General features: G+C 45.9%; 1 protein-coding gene across 1 annotated transcript in view; it reads right to left on the reverse strand.

Annotated features, from left to right (window-relative positions):
* DLGAP2 (DLG associated protein 2) overlaps window positions 1–20,969 on the reverse strand; it is a 192,625-nt gene that overhangs the window by 50,168 nt on the left and 121,488 nt on the right. Inside the window, exons 5-6 of the mRNA XM_046648454.1 lie at window positions 9,513–9,660; window positions 2,276–2,495 (exon numbers count right to left, since the gene is read on the reverse strand). Of these exons, the coding sequence (XP_046504410.1) occupies window positions 2,276–2,495; window positions 9,513–9,660 (368 nt within the window). The remainder of the gene's footprint in view (window positions 1–2,275; window positions 2,496–9,512; window positions 9,661–20,969) is intronic.

The following is a 20,969-nucleotide window of genomic DNA, read 5'->3' on the forward strand; positions in this document are numbered from 1 at the left end:
GATGGGTAGAGAGATTTTATCCACACTTTCGTTTTCCTGTGTTTTTCCAGATATTTTTCATTTCCGTGGTATCTCTCGCAGTCTTATCAAGGGCCCTATTGCTGCATGCCATCTCAGTTCTGTTTAAGGAAGAAAGATTATAAACGTTTCGTGGGCGATGCTCAGAGTAAATCGGGCAAAGGCAGGGACTGATGTACCCGGCTCATGTCCTCAGAATGGCCGGTCGTCCTCGACGTGCTGAGCAGCCCCACTCACCGTCTTCCATTTCTTCTCTCATCTGACTCGCAGGCTGTTCCCGAACTCTGCCCCCACCCCCAACCGTCTAGAGGAAATTTGTATTCAATAACCAGGCCAAGATCCAGCAGAAACTTTGAAGAGAAGCACTTTTTGTAATTTATTTGGTGCATACGTTTTGAGACTATACGAATGTACTCGGTAAGATATGTACATAAATTAGAACTGTAGTCTGAATTCGGCACCGGTTCTTGTATTCTCTCTACGAATTCTGTTTTCTTCTTATTTTCCCTATGATGACAGCTCTAAAAACAATAAAGTCACTTTCGACAAGGTAATTATTGTTCCAAAGTATTTCTGAAGATCATGCAAGTGCTTAATTGTCACTTGCTCATAAGAGACACTCAACAAATATTGGCGAATTTATCCGTAATGATCTCCAAAAGTGTTTCTTAAAACACGGTGATTGTAAAGCTCGTTACTTCCCGCGGTTTCAGATCTGCTCATTTTTCCCATTTCATTTTCACCAAGGGCAGAGCATGAGAGGCGGCCCAGGATGCCGCCGAGAGGAGGGAGCAAGTGGGACAGGACAGCAGAGGGGAGAGCCAGACACTGAGCACCCCCCACCACAGACCACCACGCCCCCTCGGTGGCACCTGCAGGATGTTGGCAGTCCTGCAGGTGTCCCGTGGAACAGGTCCAGCACCGCCCTGTCGGTTCCCACGGAGCTGTGCTGAGCTGAGCGCCAAGATCCAGGACACTTCTTCTGAGGCCCCAAGGCTGAGCCATCAGAGGACCATCATGGTGCCACAAAGCATCATGAAAAGACCAAGAGGACCCAGAGCTCTCTCTGAAGACTAGTGATCAGGTTTCCTTGACACATTTTTCATAGCTACTGCTTCTTTTGAACACCTCAGAAAACCAAGAGTCAGGAAGGTTAACGTGGCTAAGACCTCCAAGTGACAACGTGATGGAACAAGGTTTGAAGCCAGTGTATCCTGTTCCATCCACGGGCTAAACCACAATATGTTTTCCTCCCAAAGTGCCACGAGGGCAGCACGAGTTCTGCAACCTGTAATGACGTGTCATCTCCCCAAATTCTCACTAAACGCCTCAGCTTTGAAACAGACCACGCTGTGTCTACGGGATGGGGACACACTTCTCCCCGAACTTCCACTGTCTTCCCCACTCTGTTCCTAACGCTTGTTATCAGGAACCATGCTCTTTCTGTTTCTTCTGAGAACTGTCCCCGAACACCTCTGACACGTCCGCAGCATCAGAATTTGCTAACACTCAGATCAGCTCGCTCAACATCGCTTGTTTACGAGCTTCCCTGCTTGGCCTTTCTAGGTAGCTCGGCAGCTTTTATCACGTGCTGTGTTTTATGGGTTTCTCTGGGCCATGTATATTCATTGTGTTATATAAAAAATAATAGTGCACTGAAATATTAGGCAGTGATATTTAGTTTAGGTGGTAAATTTTCAAAGGGGTGGATACGGTTTTCCATAAGACCTGAAGGAAACTGTGACATTGAATCTGTTGAGCCCTAAGACGATTAGTGAATTTACATTAATGATTGATCTGCTTTGCAGCAATGAATCATGTTTATGGATCTGCTTACCGAGCAACAGAGCTTCAGGCTGGACAGCACTACGAAGGAGCCTGGCATCAGTGCTCCTCAGCTGAAGCTTTACTGCAATCTATTAAACTTTGATATTTAAAACACAATCACCTTCCAAATGTCAGCACTTAAATTTTTTTTTCCGATACAAAATGTTACAAAAGTTATACTTGATTATGTTAAAGAAGCTTGATAAGTAATAGATTTCATTCTAAGAAAAAGAAAGGTTATGAAAGAAATGTTTCAGAACATCATTGCAAATATGACAATGTAACAAACGCAATTTGGAAAAGTAACCAAACGTCTGGAGAGTAAATTGTGCCCGCGGTACAGGTGCAGGTGCCCCGCGCCTTCTAGGACGAGGATTCAGGCACATCTGTACACTGTTCGCTCGGAAGGTCGGAAGGGGCATGCTCCTACCTGCTGTGGATCTGATGGTTGAGGTGATGTTGGAGGGCGTCATCGCGGGAATACATTCGTCATCTTGTGAGTAACCAGCTTGAATGGCTCGAAGGTAACTGTGACTCCTCGTCCGGAAGCAGCCGGGGAGGTCCAGGGCGTCCATGGCCTGAGACTCGACCTCACTGAAGACCGATTCGCACACCGACTCGAACTGCCCGTTGATCTCCGCCTCACTCATCTGGAACAAGAACGACACAGCTGACGGCGGGATCCAGCCGGGTGACCGCGGCCACGTCACAACACAAGAGAGAACAATATTCACCCCCATCTTCACTCCCAAGCTTATGTTTTCAGCCTAGTTAGGTCGAATCAGCACTGGGAACCTGTCAAGCTTGGGAAATAGCTTATTAGGTCGTTACTTACAAAACACTAAGGTAAACAGCCAATTCCAAGACATCATTGAAGTTCGATGGACCCCCAAGGCAAACCTTTAAAGGACAGCTGACATTAGTACTAAGTTTAAGAGCGACAACGTGTTTAAAAGTTTAGCACCATACCTGGTACAGAGTAATTGTTCAAAATGTTAGTCCTTCCCTCTTTTTGTGTTTTCCGAATGACCCATCCCCAGCTGTTTAGAGCCCAGGCGGCTCCAGGGGTCGAGGCCAGTACATGAACACGCTTTAAGTAGAGGAAGCTAGTTTTAGTCCTCTTCTACCCATGGTCCTGGAAACCAACAGCAAACTTGTCAGCAAGCTCCTATCCTTCTCCCCACAGGGCAGCATAAACCCGAGTCCAGAGGAGAGGGGAATGGCTGGACGGCTGTGCCTGTCCACAGGCAACAACGGGATCACCTAAATTCCAGTTTTGTTCTTTTTCTTCCTTAGCCTGAGTTAGTGCATTCACTTCATTTGATAACTTAGCAGGTAAAGTAGTTATTTTCAAGCCTGAGATTTAATTTCTGGGTATACCATCAACCTGGGAGCCCAAAAATTCGAACTATATTTGAAAAAAATTATCCAGGCTCTGAACAGAGCGGGGATCTCAAGTGGCATGCACACACGGGGTTGACCGTCGGTGGGTGGAAGGGCCTTTGCGCAGGGTCAATAACCCTGGGAGGACACACTTTTCCTGAGGTTGCTAGATGGAAATAGTCATGTGTTTCCGGTGAGCCAAATCTAGAGGTTTCAAATGGAAATCCAATAAAGTGAAACATACTACTAAAACAAGGTTGAAGAGAACAGGATGGGAGAAGAAATGAGAATTTTAAGAACGAGAAGCTGAAACTGGACAGGTAACATGTAGCTGCCCACAGTCCCGAGGACGAGAGGCCCATGGTTAGCGGGCAGCGGTTAGCGGCTCCAGGGGGTGATGGACGCCTTTGGGGCTTTGACAAATGACCCTCCCGGGTACTCTTATATTTGGGGATGTCCCTTGGGAGCATCTTATGTGAGCAGATCCCGATGCTTGTTCGCGAGAGGCATGAGCAAGGGCTGCGGCTGGTGGAGAGCAGGCACGTGGAGGTGAGCAGAGTCAGAGCTGGGGGAGGTGGCGGGCACAGCACACCCATGGCCTCCTCCTTCCCTCCATCTTATCTCCTTGGCCCATCCCTCCTGCCTGAGTTGACTGGCGAGCCCAAGCCCAAAACCTGGACTCGTCCCCATGGCCAGGTGGGTCCTCTAGTCCAAACCCGGCCCCCGCTGTCCCGCACTGACTCACTCTTCCTGCCACATCCCCACGACCCCAGCCCCGGCTCAGGCTGCCACCTCAGATTGTGCCATCCCAATGCCTAAGATGTCACTGACAACGTCCTCAACACCGGGGTTATGTTGGCAGATAAATAGAAAAGCATTGTTTTAAACCCCAGATTAGTTCCCCTCCTCTAATTGTTCACGGAGTAAACACAGGCAGAAGAATCCACTTTCCTCTTTTATAGGGAAAATAAAACAGGTACCCTCTGCCCGCCTCCCTGTGCCTGATGGACCTGCACACGGCTTCCGGCTGCCTGGGTTTCCCTGAGATTATTTCACGACTTCTCTGGTTTTCCTGATTATTTACGTGCTAGAAGAATGGCTCTCCCACTCAACAAAGGCGAGCGAGTCTAAGTAGTCACTATCCTGGAGATGATGGATCAGGATGCCAAGGAGACTCAAAGGCAGGGCTGTTTGCCTGACGCCACAGTGTAAGAAAGAGAACATTTAGGTTGTGCAGGCAAAAAAGAGCAGAGAAAGATGAAGGGGCCCTGCATTCATCCGAACGGTTTGAGGGTTCCCAATGTTGGACAGAGACAGACAAATTCAGAGGGAAGACAGACCACAAGCTCCTGTCATGGGAGCTGCAGGTACCCCGTGAAGGAACCGAATCAGAAACCCCTAAATACGGCATTTTCTGGACTACAAATTTCTTTCGATCTAAGTTTCCCCTGATACGGAATTACATCAAAAAGCCTCAGATTGGTTTGTCATTTATGCCAAAGATCCACATTAGACACTTGAAAAGGCCCATTTCTGAGGGATGTGGCCCCGTCTGCTGGCACCCGGATGCGGGGTTTCAGTGGACACCTTCTGCAAACCCACCCAGGCACAGGAGCTCTCCCCTCTAAGAAGAGAAGCTGTCAAACCTGTACGTGCATTTTACAAACACAGGATTAAAATTTCAGTAAGGACCATTTGGCTGGTGCTTCCAGCAACAAAAACCTATCAGCAAGGTTCTGGAAATGAAGATGACTTTTCCCCAAACAAATACTAAGCAGTTGAGAAGGATCTCAAATTGGTCTAGAAAGTAACTGAAATAATCTGTTTTCCGGGAGCTGATTTGTGCACTGAACCCGAGGGAGATTTTGAGAAGTGGATATAATTTTACGTGGGAACTCACACCGTGACTCAGCCTCCTGGAGACGTCCCGCAGGGATAGGAAGCTAACGGGGTGAGCTATGGAAGCAGCCAGTGCGGCTCAAAGCATCTTACTTCTTCTTTTGTGAACCACAAATGCAGAAACGCAACTAGGACTGCTCCTAGATATCAGCACAAAGCAGAGAAAATTGGGGAAGTGATGAGAGTGGAAGGGAGACTGTCCAGCTTGCGGCAGAGAGCTCTACACAAAGCTGAGCGTGGGCCTCTCCCAGGTCACGACAGACGACATTTACGGAGCAAGCGCGACACGGCGAGGATGCGGAGACGATGGGACCCTGGAGCATAGCTGCTGGGAACATGACTCAGTGCAGCCACTGTGGAGAACAGTGTGGAGGTTCCTCAAAAAATAAACATGCACTCTCATATGATCCAACAACGCCACTTCTGGGTAGCTATGAACAAAAATTGAAAACAGGGACACGAACAGATACTTGACACCACGTTCATAGCAGCATAATTCACAAGAGCCAGAAGGTGGAAACACCCCAAGTGTCCATCAACAGGTGAATGGGTAAGCATAATGTGGTCCATCCATACAATGGAATATTATTCAGCCTTAAAAAGGGAGGAAGTTCTGTCACAAGCTACAACATGGATGAACCTTGAGGACATTATGCTCAGTGAAATGTCAGACACAGAAGGACAAATACTGTGGATTCCACTTATCTGAGGCCCCTAGTGGAGTCACATCCACGGAGACAGGAAGTAGATGGGGGGCCAGGGGCTGGGGGAGGGGTGGGGAGTGAGTGTTGACCGGGGACAGAGGTTCAGTTTGGGAAGATGGAAAGTTCTGGAGGTGGATGGGGTGACGGTTGCACTACAACATGAACGTACTTACTACTGAACTGCGTGCCTAAAAATGGTTAAGACGGCAAATTACATGTTACGTATATCTCACCACAACTTAAAAAAAAGGATGCATGACAGAAAGAGAGGCTGTGATCACGGGGAAACACCTTTTTAAAGAGAAAGAAAGAGAACGAGACAATGGCACGATCTGAAACTGTGAGGAAGGCGGACGTCTTTCCTGCCGTGAGGACGCAGAGGGTGGCCTCCTGGTCCACGTGGGTCTCCAGCACCGCTGCCCTCCGCACAGTCCGTCTGCCACATCCCTGAGCTCGCCTGGCTCCCGGAAAACGGCTCAGGTGGTCGGAATTCTCCCCATTGCTGATGGACAGAAACAAGGTCAATGTGGAGCCCGTCACAGTGACGGTGACCCCAGCAGGGTCCGCCGGCTGAGCCCCAGGGCAGGTGAGAGATGCCGCCCCCAGGAAGATAAGATCGGGGGACCCGGATGGCAGCCCCCTTGTTCTGCACTGGCCCTCCAGAACGGTTTCCATCTTTCGCCCTGTGAGCTGTCAGTGACCCCGTCACAGGTGCTCACACACACAAAGTGGCCACATTGTGAACCCCAATATGGCAGGAAAAAATTCAATCAAGACTAGAGGTTCATTAGGTCATAGAAACACTGTGAGTTGGGTGTGGAGGTATATAAAATGATAATGAGGGTTTGAACAGGTGACGAGAAATACATTGTAATAGGGGAAAAGGGAGCAGGTCCATGCTCTGTAGGAACACGGCTGAGGCCTCCTCAGTGGGTCCCCTTGCGGTCTGTTCCCTCTGCGACCTCCATCCCCATCGTGCAGTAAGAAGCCGGTGGAAGATCTGGGGACAGAGTGAAGCTCGTATCTGGACACGCACGCCACTTTGCAACCTAAAATAAGACAGATGTGTTCCGGCTGACTCGCCTGGAAAAACCTGGACCTGATAAGGGCTGTGCGTCCCCAGAAGCACCAGCAAATTTGGGCAGCCAACATTTGTGTGACCTTTGGGGCAGGACTCAGACCCTCCACGTGGGGAGTGGGCATGTGATGCGGGAAAGGAAGCCGCTCAGTGTGGAGGGGATGGAGGGCGGGCAGGAAGCAGAGGGCTGCTGGTGCCTCTGCTCCCTCTCGGGTGACTTGGGGATCTGCCAGGCATGGGGGACATGAATCCCCACGCTGCCCCCATCTGGCGTCAGACAGGTAACTGCTTTGAGACTTGGTTCCTTATGGCTGCTGTATGTCTCACTCCGCTGTCTCCCCAGTCCCAGCACAGCCGGGAGGAGCTCCAGTAAATAACGCTGAGTGTCATGTCTGCCGGTGGGATAAGCATGGCCATGCCCCACGGGGTGGCTCCTCATGATGGTAACGGACAGGGCGGCCCAGAGCAGTGGCTGTGGATGCAGGCCTCAGCAAACCACACCACCGTTACATTATTATTTATCAAATGAGGGGAAGGTTAGAGCATCTTCAAGTCTGCTGTTCTGAGTGCATTTAAGGGATATGAAAAATGTGGGCACTATTCCATTTAACGTGTAGATTATTTCTATATATAACAACACTGGCGCTAAATTAAGAGTAAGATGGGGCAGCATAATTCACAAGAAAAACGCAGCTGTGTCCTCTGAAACTTTAGGGAACATCATTCTGAGAATGAAAAGGACGTGTGGGGGCCTGTTCGATGAACTGACAAATTGGTGAGTCCCAGAGAGCTCTGAGAAAGGTCAGTGATGACTAAGTGGCCCAGAGAGCTCTAGACACGCGGCCTGGAGGATCAAGGGGCTGCCGGGCCGCTGAGTCATCTGTGACGGTTCCCGAATAGCCATAGTTCTAATGTGAGTTTCTAGCATTTTCAGTGAGATTCCCCCAGGTAAGAAATTTTATGGTAAATGAGCAAATCCGATTCCTCCAGCTGGTCAGTAAGAACTTGTTCAAACTGCGGGTGCGAGTTCCATGTGCAATGCTAAATGTTCACTGTTGGCAAATTCCAGGATATCGGCCAGAACACTTAAATCACCTAAACGTATTCTTCCCAGGTTCCTGAGCTCAAAGAAAACAAAACTAACAAAGTTCAAATCAAGAAACGGCTTAGAGACAAGCCAATCTCACAAGACCCCTGTTAGACTTTTAATTTCATTTTTGCACAGGAGAAAAAATTGAGCATTAAAGGTAAAGAGTGAAATTTTAACAGCTTCAGCCACTAAATTCAAGTGTCTCAAGGACACTGGAGGATTCCCAGATATATCATCTCCAATGCATCGTCCTCTGTCACTGGGAATTGCCCTCCTCCTCCTGGAATTGGCAGGTCACAATGGCCTGGGGCTGATCCTGAATTACCGCAAGTCTGCATGCAGGTGTGCAACAGCCCCCTCACAGCCAGGGTTCCAGGATTATTTTAATAATTATTGCTTATTATTATTTTAATAATTATTTTAATAGTATTATTACTTTAGTGATCATAATGGGTGTCGTTTGTTGAGTGCTTATTATTCACTGAGGTCTTTACATAATAACACCCAGAATTCATTAGACACGTGTTCTGTCACTCTGCTACCGCATTGCACCTGTTATGTCATTTATCCTTGCATGGCCACACAGCAGGTGTTACTCTCTCCATTGATGAGGAAAGAAGTTCACCACGGCTAAGGAATTTCACAGCTAGCCGAGGCCAGAGGCAGGGGGATCTGAGCCCAGGTTTCTGGCTGAGAATCCCTACTCTACAATAAGTGGAAGAAAGCATTGAGTGAGCCTGAAAACCTCAGGTTAGCTTAAGCACTGTTTTTAAAGGCAGTTAAAATTAGTAAGCAACGTGTCTAATTAAAATTTTAAAAATGCAATTCTTATTTATCCTACAACATATGGCAGTTAGAAGTACCAGCGACTGCTCGTTTTGCTGTGGCGCATTCTTCCAACAGTTCAAAACAGGGTGGGAAGGCGTGCTGGGCTCCTCCTTCTGTCAGTCAGCCGTGCCTCTGGGCCTGATTAAGACACCGCCATTCACCTGGGGACCCCGGACCCTACTTGGGGCTGCAGTGCCTGGTGAGAAATAAGCCCTGTGAGCCTGACAAACACAGTTGTCTGGGTGACACCAGCACCACAGCATGTTTCCAGCTCTTCTTACTGGACCTTCAGGGGTTCAGTTTGGAGGACGCGATGGAAAGCCACTGCAGTCTGAGCCGGGTCCCCACAGAGCTCTCCCCCTGCCCTCCTTTTATTGGGGAAAACCTCTGGGAGAGGAAGACAGACCGAGCGGAGTCAACAAAGGAGGTAGAGGGGCAGCTATCAGTCACTCCCCACTCAGAGGAGATCAGCATAAGAATGACGGAGCCATAAATGTCAGGAAGCGAGTCTTACAAAGTTCACGGGTTTGTAATCATTTCAAGATAATTCCAGGCAGGAAGTTCACGTCTGCTCGTGGCCCTCCCCTAAGACATGCTGAGCCACTGTCTCTCCCCCGCAGGCAGATGTCTGTGACGACACGGGTTTAGAGACCCCAAGGGAGAAGGGAGGGAGAGAGTTCCCAACCTGGCTCACGCAGCTGGCCTGGCTCAGGGTGCTGACGGCTCGCATGTAGCTCTGGTTCCGGGAGCGAAACTTCGGGGAGTTGTAGCCGGCAGACGGGTCCAGGCTGTGACCAGCGGGCACGTCGCTTGCAGTTTGCAGGTAGCTCTGGCTATAAGAAAAAAGAAACGAAGAGAAAAGGCGTTCCGTGAACATGCACTGAAGGGGCAGAGAGGCGAAGGTTATGGAACCAACGCCAAGAGGCTGTCCAAATTTCCAGCTGAACGTCAGTCTTTTGATGGAGCCTCGCCTTATGTAAATATTCTTGAGGTTCAGTTGCAAATGGGCACTGCCTAACAGTCACCGGGGAGGCTATTTACAAAACTGCTTTGAAACCTGACTTTTTATGGCGGAATTAGGATCATTCCACATTAAAACAAAGAGTGCGGAAAGCCTGACAACTCACACGGCCTTGTAGGGAACTCCGTTCCCGAATTCGAGCCAAAACCCTGGGAGAGTCTTACAAAGATCATTTAGCCTTTGGCAACTTGACCTACTCAGAAACACCAAAAAAAGTGAAAGGCTCGCCCTCAGTTTTAATTTATGCAGAGTTGTCTGGATTATGCAATACAGGCAGACGGAGCGAGAGGACTGATCATTTCCTTCCAAAGTCCCCTAAAAACCAATGTCCTCTGGTCTCCCTTCTTGCCATTTCGTAATGTGTTAGAATGGGGGAACCTGGAGGATGTCAGGCAGACGGGGGTCAGCTTTGCTTAAATTTCTGGCTAATCGAACTCTTTCGTGTCAAGTTTTGTGACGATTTTTTCACAATATAGTAAGAATTCATTTTATTTGATCAAAAACTGGCATAATATGGACAGAAATGATTAATGATTCCTCTTTCCTCTTTTGGATCACAATGGGGCCATTACATAGGACCACTGCACTGGTCTGTGTGTAAAAACGTTTATAAACATTCTGCTGCTGATTCTGACTCCAGGGTCAGCTGGTTAAGTGTGTTCCCCACTTCTCAAAGTAAACTCTTAACGTAAATGGTTTCCTCTGTGATTTACTCCTTTCTTTAAAAATAGGACAGCAAAGGAAAAAATTGGGCTTGATTATACGTTCTGATTAAGTGAAGCCCATTTATTATAGATTTAGTCATTATTTCTGCTAAAATTAACAATATTTTTATATATTAATGGAATATAACATATTATAAATAATTATAATTTCTGCTTTAAAACCAGGTATATAACACCTCCTGGGGCTTTGGGGAGAGAAAAAAAAGAGGGAGATTGGCAACAGATGTTAGCTCCGGGCCAATCTTTCTCACCAAAAAGCATACTTAAAAAAAAAGTCATTATTATAGAAAGCTATTTTTTTTTCTTTTAAACAGACTCACAGTAGTTGACATTTGCCGCCTCCCATTGTTCTGGGTACCTTGTAGGCATTTTGCTCTGTACTAACCCATTCAATCTTCATGGGAATCCCATGAGGCAGGGTCATTTATAACCCTTACTGTGCAAATGGGGAGCCTGAGCCACAGCAGCGCTGAGTCACTGACCCAGGCTCACACAGAGCCAAGGGCAGGAGCAGACTCTGGGCTCAGGCAGTCTGGCTCCAGAATTCACAGTTTTGGCCCCAAGATCGCAGCTGCTGAGTCACAGAAGTAGAGAACCCAAAAGGTCCCGTCCTGCGTTACTGTCTATTATAAATAGCTTAAAATCCCCCCAACTTCAGCCTCATTAGGCTTAATAGATTTTTTTGGTTATAATGGTTTAGCATTTTGTAATATAGCGCCCAAGAAGCCAGCGAACTCAGAAGTCACAGGCCTGGAGACTGAAAGTCAGCCCTGACATTGGGAGGCGCAATCGAGGCCAGGAGCGAGAGGTCAGGGCTGCCTCCTTCCACGCAGAGCACCCAGGCCGCAGGGACCTCACTCCAGGACGCTCCCTGGCTCTTCCTCAGAAGTCCGTCCCCAATTCCCACATCATTTTAAATTCCCTTAAGCCCCTTGTTATTCCCTCAACTTGATAATTCCTACTTCGGCATCCAGTTGTCAGGGATGGAAACACGCATTCCTGTGCAGACCGGGTGGTGCTCAGAAAATTTGAAAAGGAGACCACACAAAATTTTCTGGAATGACACGGAAATATCTTTTTTGTAGTTTTTTCCTCTTTCCAATGATGCCTACCTTGGACGGTCATATATGCACAAATGAGGCTGGACACCTAATTAGGAACACCGAGAGAGCGAAAAAGTCGTTGTAAGAAAGAGAGTAATAGGTTTCCTAGTATTTTCCTTTCATCGGCAAATTGTTCCAGAGTTGTTTGCTGAATCCTAGGCTCTTGAACCTCTTCCGTGACTTCAGATCATTGTAAAACCAAAGTTACGTAACAAAATATGTGCCTTTCCAGGACTCTGCATTTAGCTATTTAGATCCACATAAATAACTCAAAAGTCTAGACAAAATAAATCATCCCTTTGTCCTCGTCACCTTGGAAAAGCGGTCAGGATTCTATGCAGGTTGTATGAAGAAGAAATATAAGAAAACATTGTTTTCATACTAAATGTGTTCATTCCAAACACAGGGGGCATCTTTCCATTTCCCCAAATGGAATCTGACAGGAGTGGCTGCATACATGAAACCTCTTTCCTCCACGGCATTAAGTGGAAAATGGAACATTCTAAACAACGCTGGGGACCGACAGACACTGTGTGCGTGTGTGTATGTAATATTCCTCCTATGAAATGGAAACTATTCTAACATCTCTGAGTACACATTTCACATAATCTCGCAATTAATCAGCTGATTTCAGCAAATGTTTTTTTCCCCAGGTTATTTCCATATTTAAACTAAAAGTGTCCTCTAAGCTGTGAGTAGAGTTGCAGGAGAGGAAGGCAGGCCTGTTCCCTCCACACAGGTTTTGAGCGGAAAACTGTGCCCACACCTAACTGCGGGTGGGGACATTGTCGGGTATCCCCGCATCCCTTCTCTGGGGACCATACCGGCCAGGACTCCCTCGCTGGGCTCTGCTCCTTCACGCTCTGCATGGCCTTTGCTCTGAGCCAGTGCCAGGCAGGCCTTCAGTGACGTGCCACCAAAAGCTTCCTAAATGCAACACAAGGAGAAGGCTGCAGCTGAGGGGCATCTGCTCCGTGAGTTGGGTGCTAGACAGACCCTTTTAAGAACGCAGTCAGAGACGCACTGAGAGCTCACACTGGACCCCGCCCTCCGTCACTTGCCTTGAGCACTTCAACACGTCCATATTTCTCCCCAGATCAGCACAGGGACCCCAGACAGCTCATGGTCGCACCACCACAAGGCCCTGGAGCAGGGGTCTGAGTCCAGGACAAACCCCTCACCTTCAGTGTGGGGTGACACACGGACGCCCACATGTGACAGCGAGGCCTCAGGAATTCTGGGTTTTCTACGTGGAGAAAGCTCTGAGCTGGGTGTCAGCAGGTGATAATACTGGTACTCAGACCCTAACGTCACATGGGGGGACTTAGCACAGGGGGACTGAGTGTAGACCGTCCCGCTGGGGACAACGCGGCCCTCTCTGCCCTCTATGGAGGCTCTGGAGAAGGAATACATAAGGCTCCGAGTTGGTGCTCTTTCACTCACTGAGAGGCTGGGAGAGTCTTGGAGGAATCACTTCACTCCACACATTTGGACGCAGCCCGGGGCAGACACGGCTCATGTCCACAGTGCATCAGCAGCGTCCGTGATGTTTCTGCGGAGGGACGAGCTTCCCCCTCACTCCCCGCACTTCTCCCCGGGTGCCTCCTTTCCCTGCTTGAACTTACTGCTCCGTTCTCCTCCTCTGCTCCTCGTGTGTTTATTATTTTACTCAACAGCCACCCCTCCGCGGAAAGGCACTCCCACCATCCCCTTAACTCTGCAGATCTTTCTTGAGCAGAGTGCCAGGAACAGAGTTGGGGATGGAAGACAAGATGGATGAACAGGGCTGTCAGGTAAAACACAGGACACCCAGCCAGGTTTGAATCCCAGATCAACAAGTGCTTCTTTAGTATCAGCATGCTCCCAATATTGTCCAAATATGTCCCAAATGGGACATACTTACACTAAAGAATGCACTGTTTATCTGAAATTCAAATTTAACTGGGAATCCTGTGTTTTTATTTCTTAAATCTGGCAGCGCTATGAAGGAGGCACATTCTCTTTCCCTGGGTTGAGGACACAGACGTGGGCACCAACCTTCTTCACGCATGGTGCTAAAGGGGCATCTGCAGACGGGCCACCACGGAGGTGGCGGGGCTGCTCGGCGCGGCTGGGGTGTGGCGGGTGCTGGGGAACATGTGCTGGGAGAGAAGTTTGCAAAAGCAGACCACTCCAGAGAGTCTCAGATTTCTTCCACAGGCAGCAGGAAAGCGCCACGGACGCTTGGCGAGGGACTCCTAGCTGTGGGTCCTCCACGCTCTCTGTGGCTCGGAGGATGGAGAGGGAAGCCGAGGGCTGCGTCCAAACAGACCCCGTGAGAAGCAATGCAGACCCTGACTGTGGGGTTCACGTTAGAGACGGACGGATGGGTGGGAGTCAGGAAGCGACTGGATGTGGCCCTAAGGGAGAAGGACATAACTGAGATGATTCCAAGGCTTCCAGACTTTGTTCAACACAGAGAATACGCCCCAGGAAGGGCAACAAGTTTTGGAGGCTGAACATGAGTTTGATCTGGACCTGCTGAGCTGAAGGCACCTTGCAAGAATAGGGCAAACGTGTTGGGGGCGGCCGAGGAGGTGTAGACTATAGAGGAAGCAGAGTCGTGAGTATCACCCAGATGGGGCAACGTGGGGTCATGAGAGACCGTTGGAGAAAAGCTTTGGGTGGATTTGGGGCAGAAACCAAATTGCAGGAAGTAAAGACGAGAAAATGGCAGTAAAACTGACAATTTTGAGCAATTTGTCCAATTTGTCAGTAAAGAGAGGAGTGCAGGGTAATTTGAGGAAGGCTGTGAGATTTTTCGGAGGGGATGAGTCAATGTGAGCATTTATTTTTAGAAAGTGATAACAAGACACATTGGAGACATTCAGAGAAGGCGAGCAGGGTCAGCCTGCCGTCTGGACAAGACGCTGCCCCCATGTCGTTGGGCCCTTGACATCAGATGTAGGACACGTCACGGCCCCAGAGGCTGGCTGTGCTCGGGGTGAAGCACGTTTGTGAAGTCAGCCCGTGTTCAAACCCCAGCTCAACCACCTGCTAATGTGTCGTTTTGGACAAGTTACATCATCTCTCTGAGCATCTGCAAGGCGAGGATGATGGTAGCAGGATTTAACTCCCAGAGCTTAGTGAATACTGAACAAGGACGGTGTGCAGAAGACATTCAGAGGGGAGCCCGGCGCACAGTCAGGACTTGGTTAACGTTAACAAGCACTATATTTAATTTGTCCTCAGAAGGCCTGGACGGTGGGGGACAGGGGACCAGTTTTGTCTTGCGGAGTCCGGTAGAGACGTCTGGGGACACATCTTGGGGGAAGCTGATAGGGAGGGGCGGACCAGGTGGGATCCCCATTTTTCCATGTGACATTTTGTCCAAATAAAACATTTCAACTGTTTAATTTTTTTTGGAAAATAACAAACCTAGGTGGAGTCATCAAAAAGAAAATTATTGTTTTTCTAAAATAGAAATCATGGAACAGAAAAATAAATACTCATTACATTTTTATTAATTGAGACAAAATTGATAGGTGGTGAGATGCACGGATCTCAAACGTACAACTCAGTGATTTTTGAGATGTTTAGTTTCTGTAACCTCCACTCCACATCCTCACTGGCATTTTCTGTTGTCATTCCGCTTAATTTAAGGCAGTGTAGTGGAAGGGAAGTGGCGTCTCCTTCAAGGTTTCCTGGATGACTAATGATGTAATTATTGGTTATTTGTATATCTTCTTTTGTGAAGTGACTTTTCAACCTTTTCTCCTATTTTTTGTTGGGTTATTTATATTCCTGCTTGGTAGGAGTTTATATTCTGTCTTCAAATCCTTTGTCAGATATGTACTTCAAATATTTTCCTTCACTCTGTGGCTTGCCTTTCCGTTTTCTTAATGGTGTCTATTGATGAGCAGAAGTTTTAAGTTCTGATGGTTGAATCACTCTCCTGTCACGCTGATTTATTCTGTCTTTCTGGGTGGACCTTAACCTGGGAGGGTTCACCTCCCAGGGGACATCTGGCCACGTCTGGAGACACGTTGTCTTGTCACACTTGGGGGAGTGCACTGCTGTCATCTAGTGGGGAGAGGCCACAGATGCTGCTCAAAATCCTACAGGGCACACATAGCCCCCATTAAAAAAGAAGCATCTGGCCCCAAGAATCAGTCGTGCTGGGGGTGAGAGGCCACAGTCTATTCTGACATCAATATCACACTGTCTTAAAAGCAGATAACGTGACTTGTCCAACCTTGTTCTTCTTTGTCAAGATGGTTTGGCTTTTCTACGGTCCCGTGCATTTTCACACACATTTTAGAATCTTCCTGTCAGTTTCTCTAACAACTGAGGTTGTTTTGAGTTGAGCTGGTTTTGACTGACGTCGCCTTGAAACTATACCCCAGTCTGGGAGATTTAACATCCTCCCAATACTGAGGTTTCCATCATCGTATCTCTCTCTATTTATGTCCGTCTTGAATTACTTGGATCGATATTTGTAGTTCTCGGTGCAGAGAATCTATATTGCTGTTGAGACGTTTAAAACCCTCTTAACTTTTCCAATTGTTCATTGATGGTCTGAAGAAACACAGTTGATTTTTACGTATTTCACTGGTGGCTTAGCACTCAGAAATGCCATTATCTGTTTTGGTATTTGTTTGGTGGTTTCCTTAGTTTTTCTGTGTAAACAATCTTGTGGTCTGAGAATAAACAGAATAAACTTCTTCCTTTTTAATCTTGATGCTCTGTATTTCTCTTGCCTTCTTACTGGGGGCGACGTTCACTCTAATGTCAAACGGAAATGGTGAGGGCTGATGTCCTGTCTTTTACCTAATCTTAGATAATATTAATATTTATATTGGCTCTCCATTTTATGTAAATTCCCTTTATCCAACTGAGGAAGTTTCATTTATTCCTAGTTTGCTGGGAGGTTTTCTTTAAATTACAGATGAGTGATTATCAGAAACTTTTTGGGGGGCTGGCCGGGTGGTGTAGTGGTTAAGTTCTCGAGTTCACTTGGTGGCCTGGGGTTCGCCAGTTTGGATCCCAGGTATGGACCTACACACTGCTCATCAAGCTATGCTGTGGCAGCGTCCCATAAACAAAATAGAGGAAGATTAGCACAGATATTAGCTCAGAGCCGATCTTCCTCACCAAAAAAACACACTTTTTCTCATATCTTGGTATAATCATAAATTTTTCTTCTTTGTTAACTAATGTGGTAAATCTTTTGATTGAGTTTTGAATGCTAGGTCAATCTTGCATTCCTGGAATAAACCTTATTTGGCCACGAATAAATTGTACATGGTCAGTCTTTTATATATATTACTGTATTTGGATTGTAATTTTTATTAATTAAAAAATATTAATCAGTAATTTCCTTTCTTTGGTAACATTTTTGGTATCAGAGTTATGTAGGCTGTTGAATCTACAATGATTTCCCTTTTCTATTCCTAATATTTGTAATAGGTGTTTTCTTTCCTTTTTTTGGTGACGTCTTGCTGAGGGTTTATCATTCTATTAATCTTTTCAGAGAACCAATATTTGGCTTTGTAATTTTTCTCTATTGTTTATTTTATATTTTACTGATTTCTACTCTTTTTCTTTCCATCTTTTGATCTGGATTTAATTTTCTCTTCCTTTCGTAGCTTTTTAAGGTGGTAACTTAGATTGTTGTTTTTAAGCTTTTCTTCTTTTTTAATATAAGCGTTGAATGTTACACATACTGCTTGAGCTGCACCCACAAATCCTTACACGCTGGATTTTCACTGTCATTCTATTCTAAACAATTTTCAATTTTCCTTCCGATTTTTTCTTTGATCCACAATCTATTCAGAAGTGTGACATACGCTTTCTAGACACCTTATTGTTTTTGAGAGACCACCCTCTGTAAAATTTCAATCTTTTAAAATTTATTAGGATTTACTTTTTTTGTTCAGTATATTCTCTTTTTCAGTGAATGTTCCATGGGTAGCTGAAAAAATGTGTATTTTTCAGTTCTGGGATGTAGGGTCCTATTAATATCAATTAGTACAACGTAGGTGGCAGTATTGTTCAATTATTCTCTATCCTCACTGATTTTTTGCCCAGTTGTTCTACGAGTGGTTGAGAAAGGGATGTTGAGGTCTCAAACCATGTGTGATTTGTCTATTTTCCATGTGTCAGTTTTAGTCAGTTTTCCTTCACACATTTTGGAAGCTCTGTTATTAGGTGCATATAGATTTATGCACCTAATTTTTGGTAATTCTGATGAATCTACCTTCTTATAACTATGAAATACTCTTCTTTATTCCTGTGGTCATATTAATTATCCTAAAGTTCCTTGATTGGTACCAATATAGCCCCCCAACTTTCCTTTGCTTCCAGTTTGCATATTTTTTCCACTCTTTTACTTTCATCTTGGGTCTTTATATTTAAAGTTTATCTCTGTGGACAGTATATATTTGGGTTTTGATTTTTTTCCCTCAGGGTTAGAATTTCTGCCTTTTACTTATTTATTCCCTTTTACTTAGTGCAATTATTATTAGGGTGAAGTTTAAACCTACCACTTTGCTGTTGGTTTTCTATATTTCCAATCTATTTTTTGTTCTGCTACAGGCTAGTACCTGGAGGTGTTTTTTTGTTTTTAGCCAATCTTGTGAAAAATTTGCCCATTGTTTCTGCAAATACTTTTTTGCCATATTCTCCCACTTTTATCCTCTGGTCCTCTAGTTACATGTATGTCAAGTTACTTTTTATTATTCCATGTATTACTGAGGCTATGTTCTTTTTTTCTTCAATATTTTACTTTTTTTCTTCAGATTTGATACTACTTATTGATTTATTTTTAAATTACTAACCTATTATTTTCCTTTCTGCCACTCAATCTGCTCTTAGGCCCATCCAGCAAGTTTCTCATTTTCAGATATTGTACTTTCTTTGTCAAATGGCTTTTCTTAGAGCTTTCATTTCTCTGCTTTTTGCTATCTATTCACTCATCAAGACCATGTTTTCCTTTAAGACCTTGAACCTTACAATAGTTGTCTTTATATTACTTATTAGACCTTTTAACCTGTTTAAAACAGCTGTGCTTTTTATCCAAACCTCTGGTTCATCTTAGGTTTTGTGTTTATCTTCATTTCTTTCTTACTTATGAGTTTCACTTTGCTACAACTTTGCATGTTTTTTCTTTCCTCTTTGGAATGATGGACATTGTTGGCAGGGACTCTGATCCCGTCACCTTCCTCTGCAGTGTTGCTTTTCATTCTGGCAGGTCATCCTGCACTTGTGGATGAGCGGTGTCGCGCTCTCACAGCATGGGTCTGCAGAAGGCTCCAGGTGTTTACGAGGTTGTGTCTTCACCACGTTCTAGATATCGTACTGCTTTTTGGAGACCATAACTTGGTGGCCTTCAATCCCCGATTTTTCTTTTCATCTTCACTTAGGCAGCAGCTAAAAACTAAACTCAGTTCAGGACTCACCGATTTTTACAGAGTTTAGGGTCTCCCCTCTATGGCGCCTTCTTTTCTGCACTGTCCCCACCCCCAGTACTTCCTGCCAATCCAGAAGCCCCAAATATCATCCTTTAACTTCTAAATTCATGACTGCAGCTATCAGCTTCAGTTCTTACAGCCCCTTACTTCAAGGAACAGAGAAAGTGCTCAGAGGAAATTTGCATAAATGTGAATTTCGCTGAGTGAGTGTGGCTCCTTCTTTCAATGTTTGCATGTCCTCCACTTCCTGTCTGCTTGTGTTTGCTGTCCAGTTCTTTTGTGTTTACATATGTGAGATCCTTGTTTTTACTGAAAATACTGTTGATCCCCAAACCTTTTAAGTCATAATCACAAACAAATATATCTCAAACATATAGATAGATAGATATATATATTTCTAACTGCTAAGTAATATATTCCAGGGTTTTTGATTGTTTTCTGTAGGACAGCCGGTTCTCCAGAACTCCTAAACTCCTACCCATTACATTTTATTTTTTAAATTATGTCGTCGTGGTGGCATTTGTCATGTGTTTGGCTCACTGACACCTCAGTTCCTTAGTTGCTGTTGTTTGTTCAGTGAATTCACCACTGTGAGAGGCAGAGACTGACTCCTACATAGGACTAGACGTGTTCGCTATTCCCTTTCACGGACTCCCTTAAAGCTAAGGTGTAGGATTATGATCTATGTTCCTCCAACAAGATGCACTTCCTGAGACTTGAGGCGACAGTAACACGGAGTGGAATCCATGCTGTTGACGGTCTCTGTGGTGGTGGTCGTGTCTCATTTACAAGGTAGCTGTGGCCGTGCTTCAGATAGTGTCCCCTGTCCAGCCCAGTGGTGTCCACCTCTGAGGTCTCTGCACAGGGGGGCTGGCCATTACTGCCTTCACTAAGTGGTTCTGGGGTGAGGTTTCTTCCCCCGGCTGCAGAGCCTTCAAACCTGGTTCTCCTTCCCTACTGGAGATTCTCAGAGATATTCCATATTCTTTTCATAAATTTCCTTTCTGCTATTTAAAAAGTCTATTTTGAGTTTAAGAGTATTGAGAGAGTTTGTGTATGATCCATTAAGTATTCTGTGTGCTGATGAAACTGTGTTTCCTGAACGCCAAATGCGCAAGGTGACAGTTGATGCCATGACATGAATTCATAGTGAGCAGTGTCTTCTAGGGTCCACCTGGCTGTGCTAAAAGGCTCCCTTAGGTCTAATTTTACTGAAAACACTGCTGATCCCGAGAACTTTTAAGTCACACATCACAAAAATTGTCCTTACTACCAATATTTGTACTAGGAATTGTTGAGTATAACCAGAATTGTTGTTAAGGTCATTGAATTGATTCCGACTCCCGGCAACCCTGTGCACAGCAGACTGGAGCCCTACCCAGCCTTTTTGCGCCATCCTCTCGCCCTCCAGTGCTGTATCGGACAAGGCTCCGCCGCTATTCATAGGGTGTTCACGGCCAATTTTTTGGAAATGGGTGGCCAGGTCCTTCTTCCTAGTCTATCTGAGTCTGGAAGCTCCACTGAAACTTTTTCACCATCGGTGACCTGCTTGTGTTTGAACTACTGGTGGCATAGCTTTCAGCATCACAGCAGCTTGCCACGTGGATGGGTGGTTCCCTGATTGGAGAATAGAGTAGACGCTATCAATTTAATCCTTTGACATTCAACATTTCTGAGCTTTATTTTTTCAGTTCAATTTGCTAACACCTTTCCCTATAATTTATTTTTCCAAAGAGACACAAAACAAAGGCCGGTATTAGTGAACTGCACATAAAAGGAGGAATTCAGACACACGGACACCAACATCAGTAGGACCAAAGCAGAACAGACTCTCTAACAATT

The sequence above is a fragment of the Equus quagga genome, chromosome 22, assembly GCF_021613505.1.
Source record: "Equus quagga isolate Etosha38 chromosome 22, UCLA_HA_Equagga_1.0, whole genome shotgun sequence".
NCBI classification, from domain to species: Eukaryota; Metazoa; Chordata; class Mammalia; order Perissodactyla; family Equidae; genus Equus; species Equus quagga.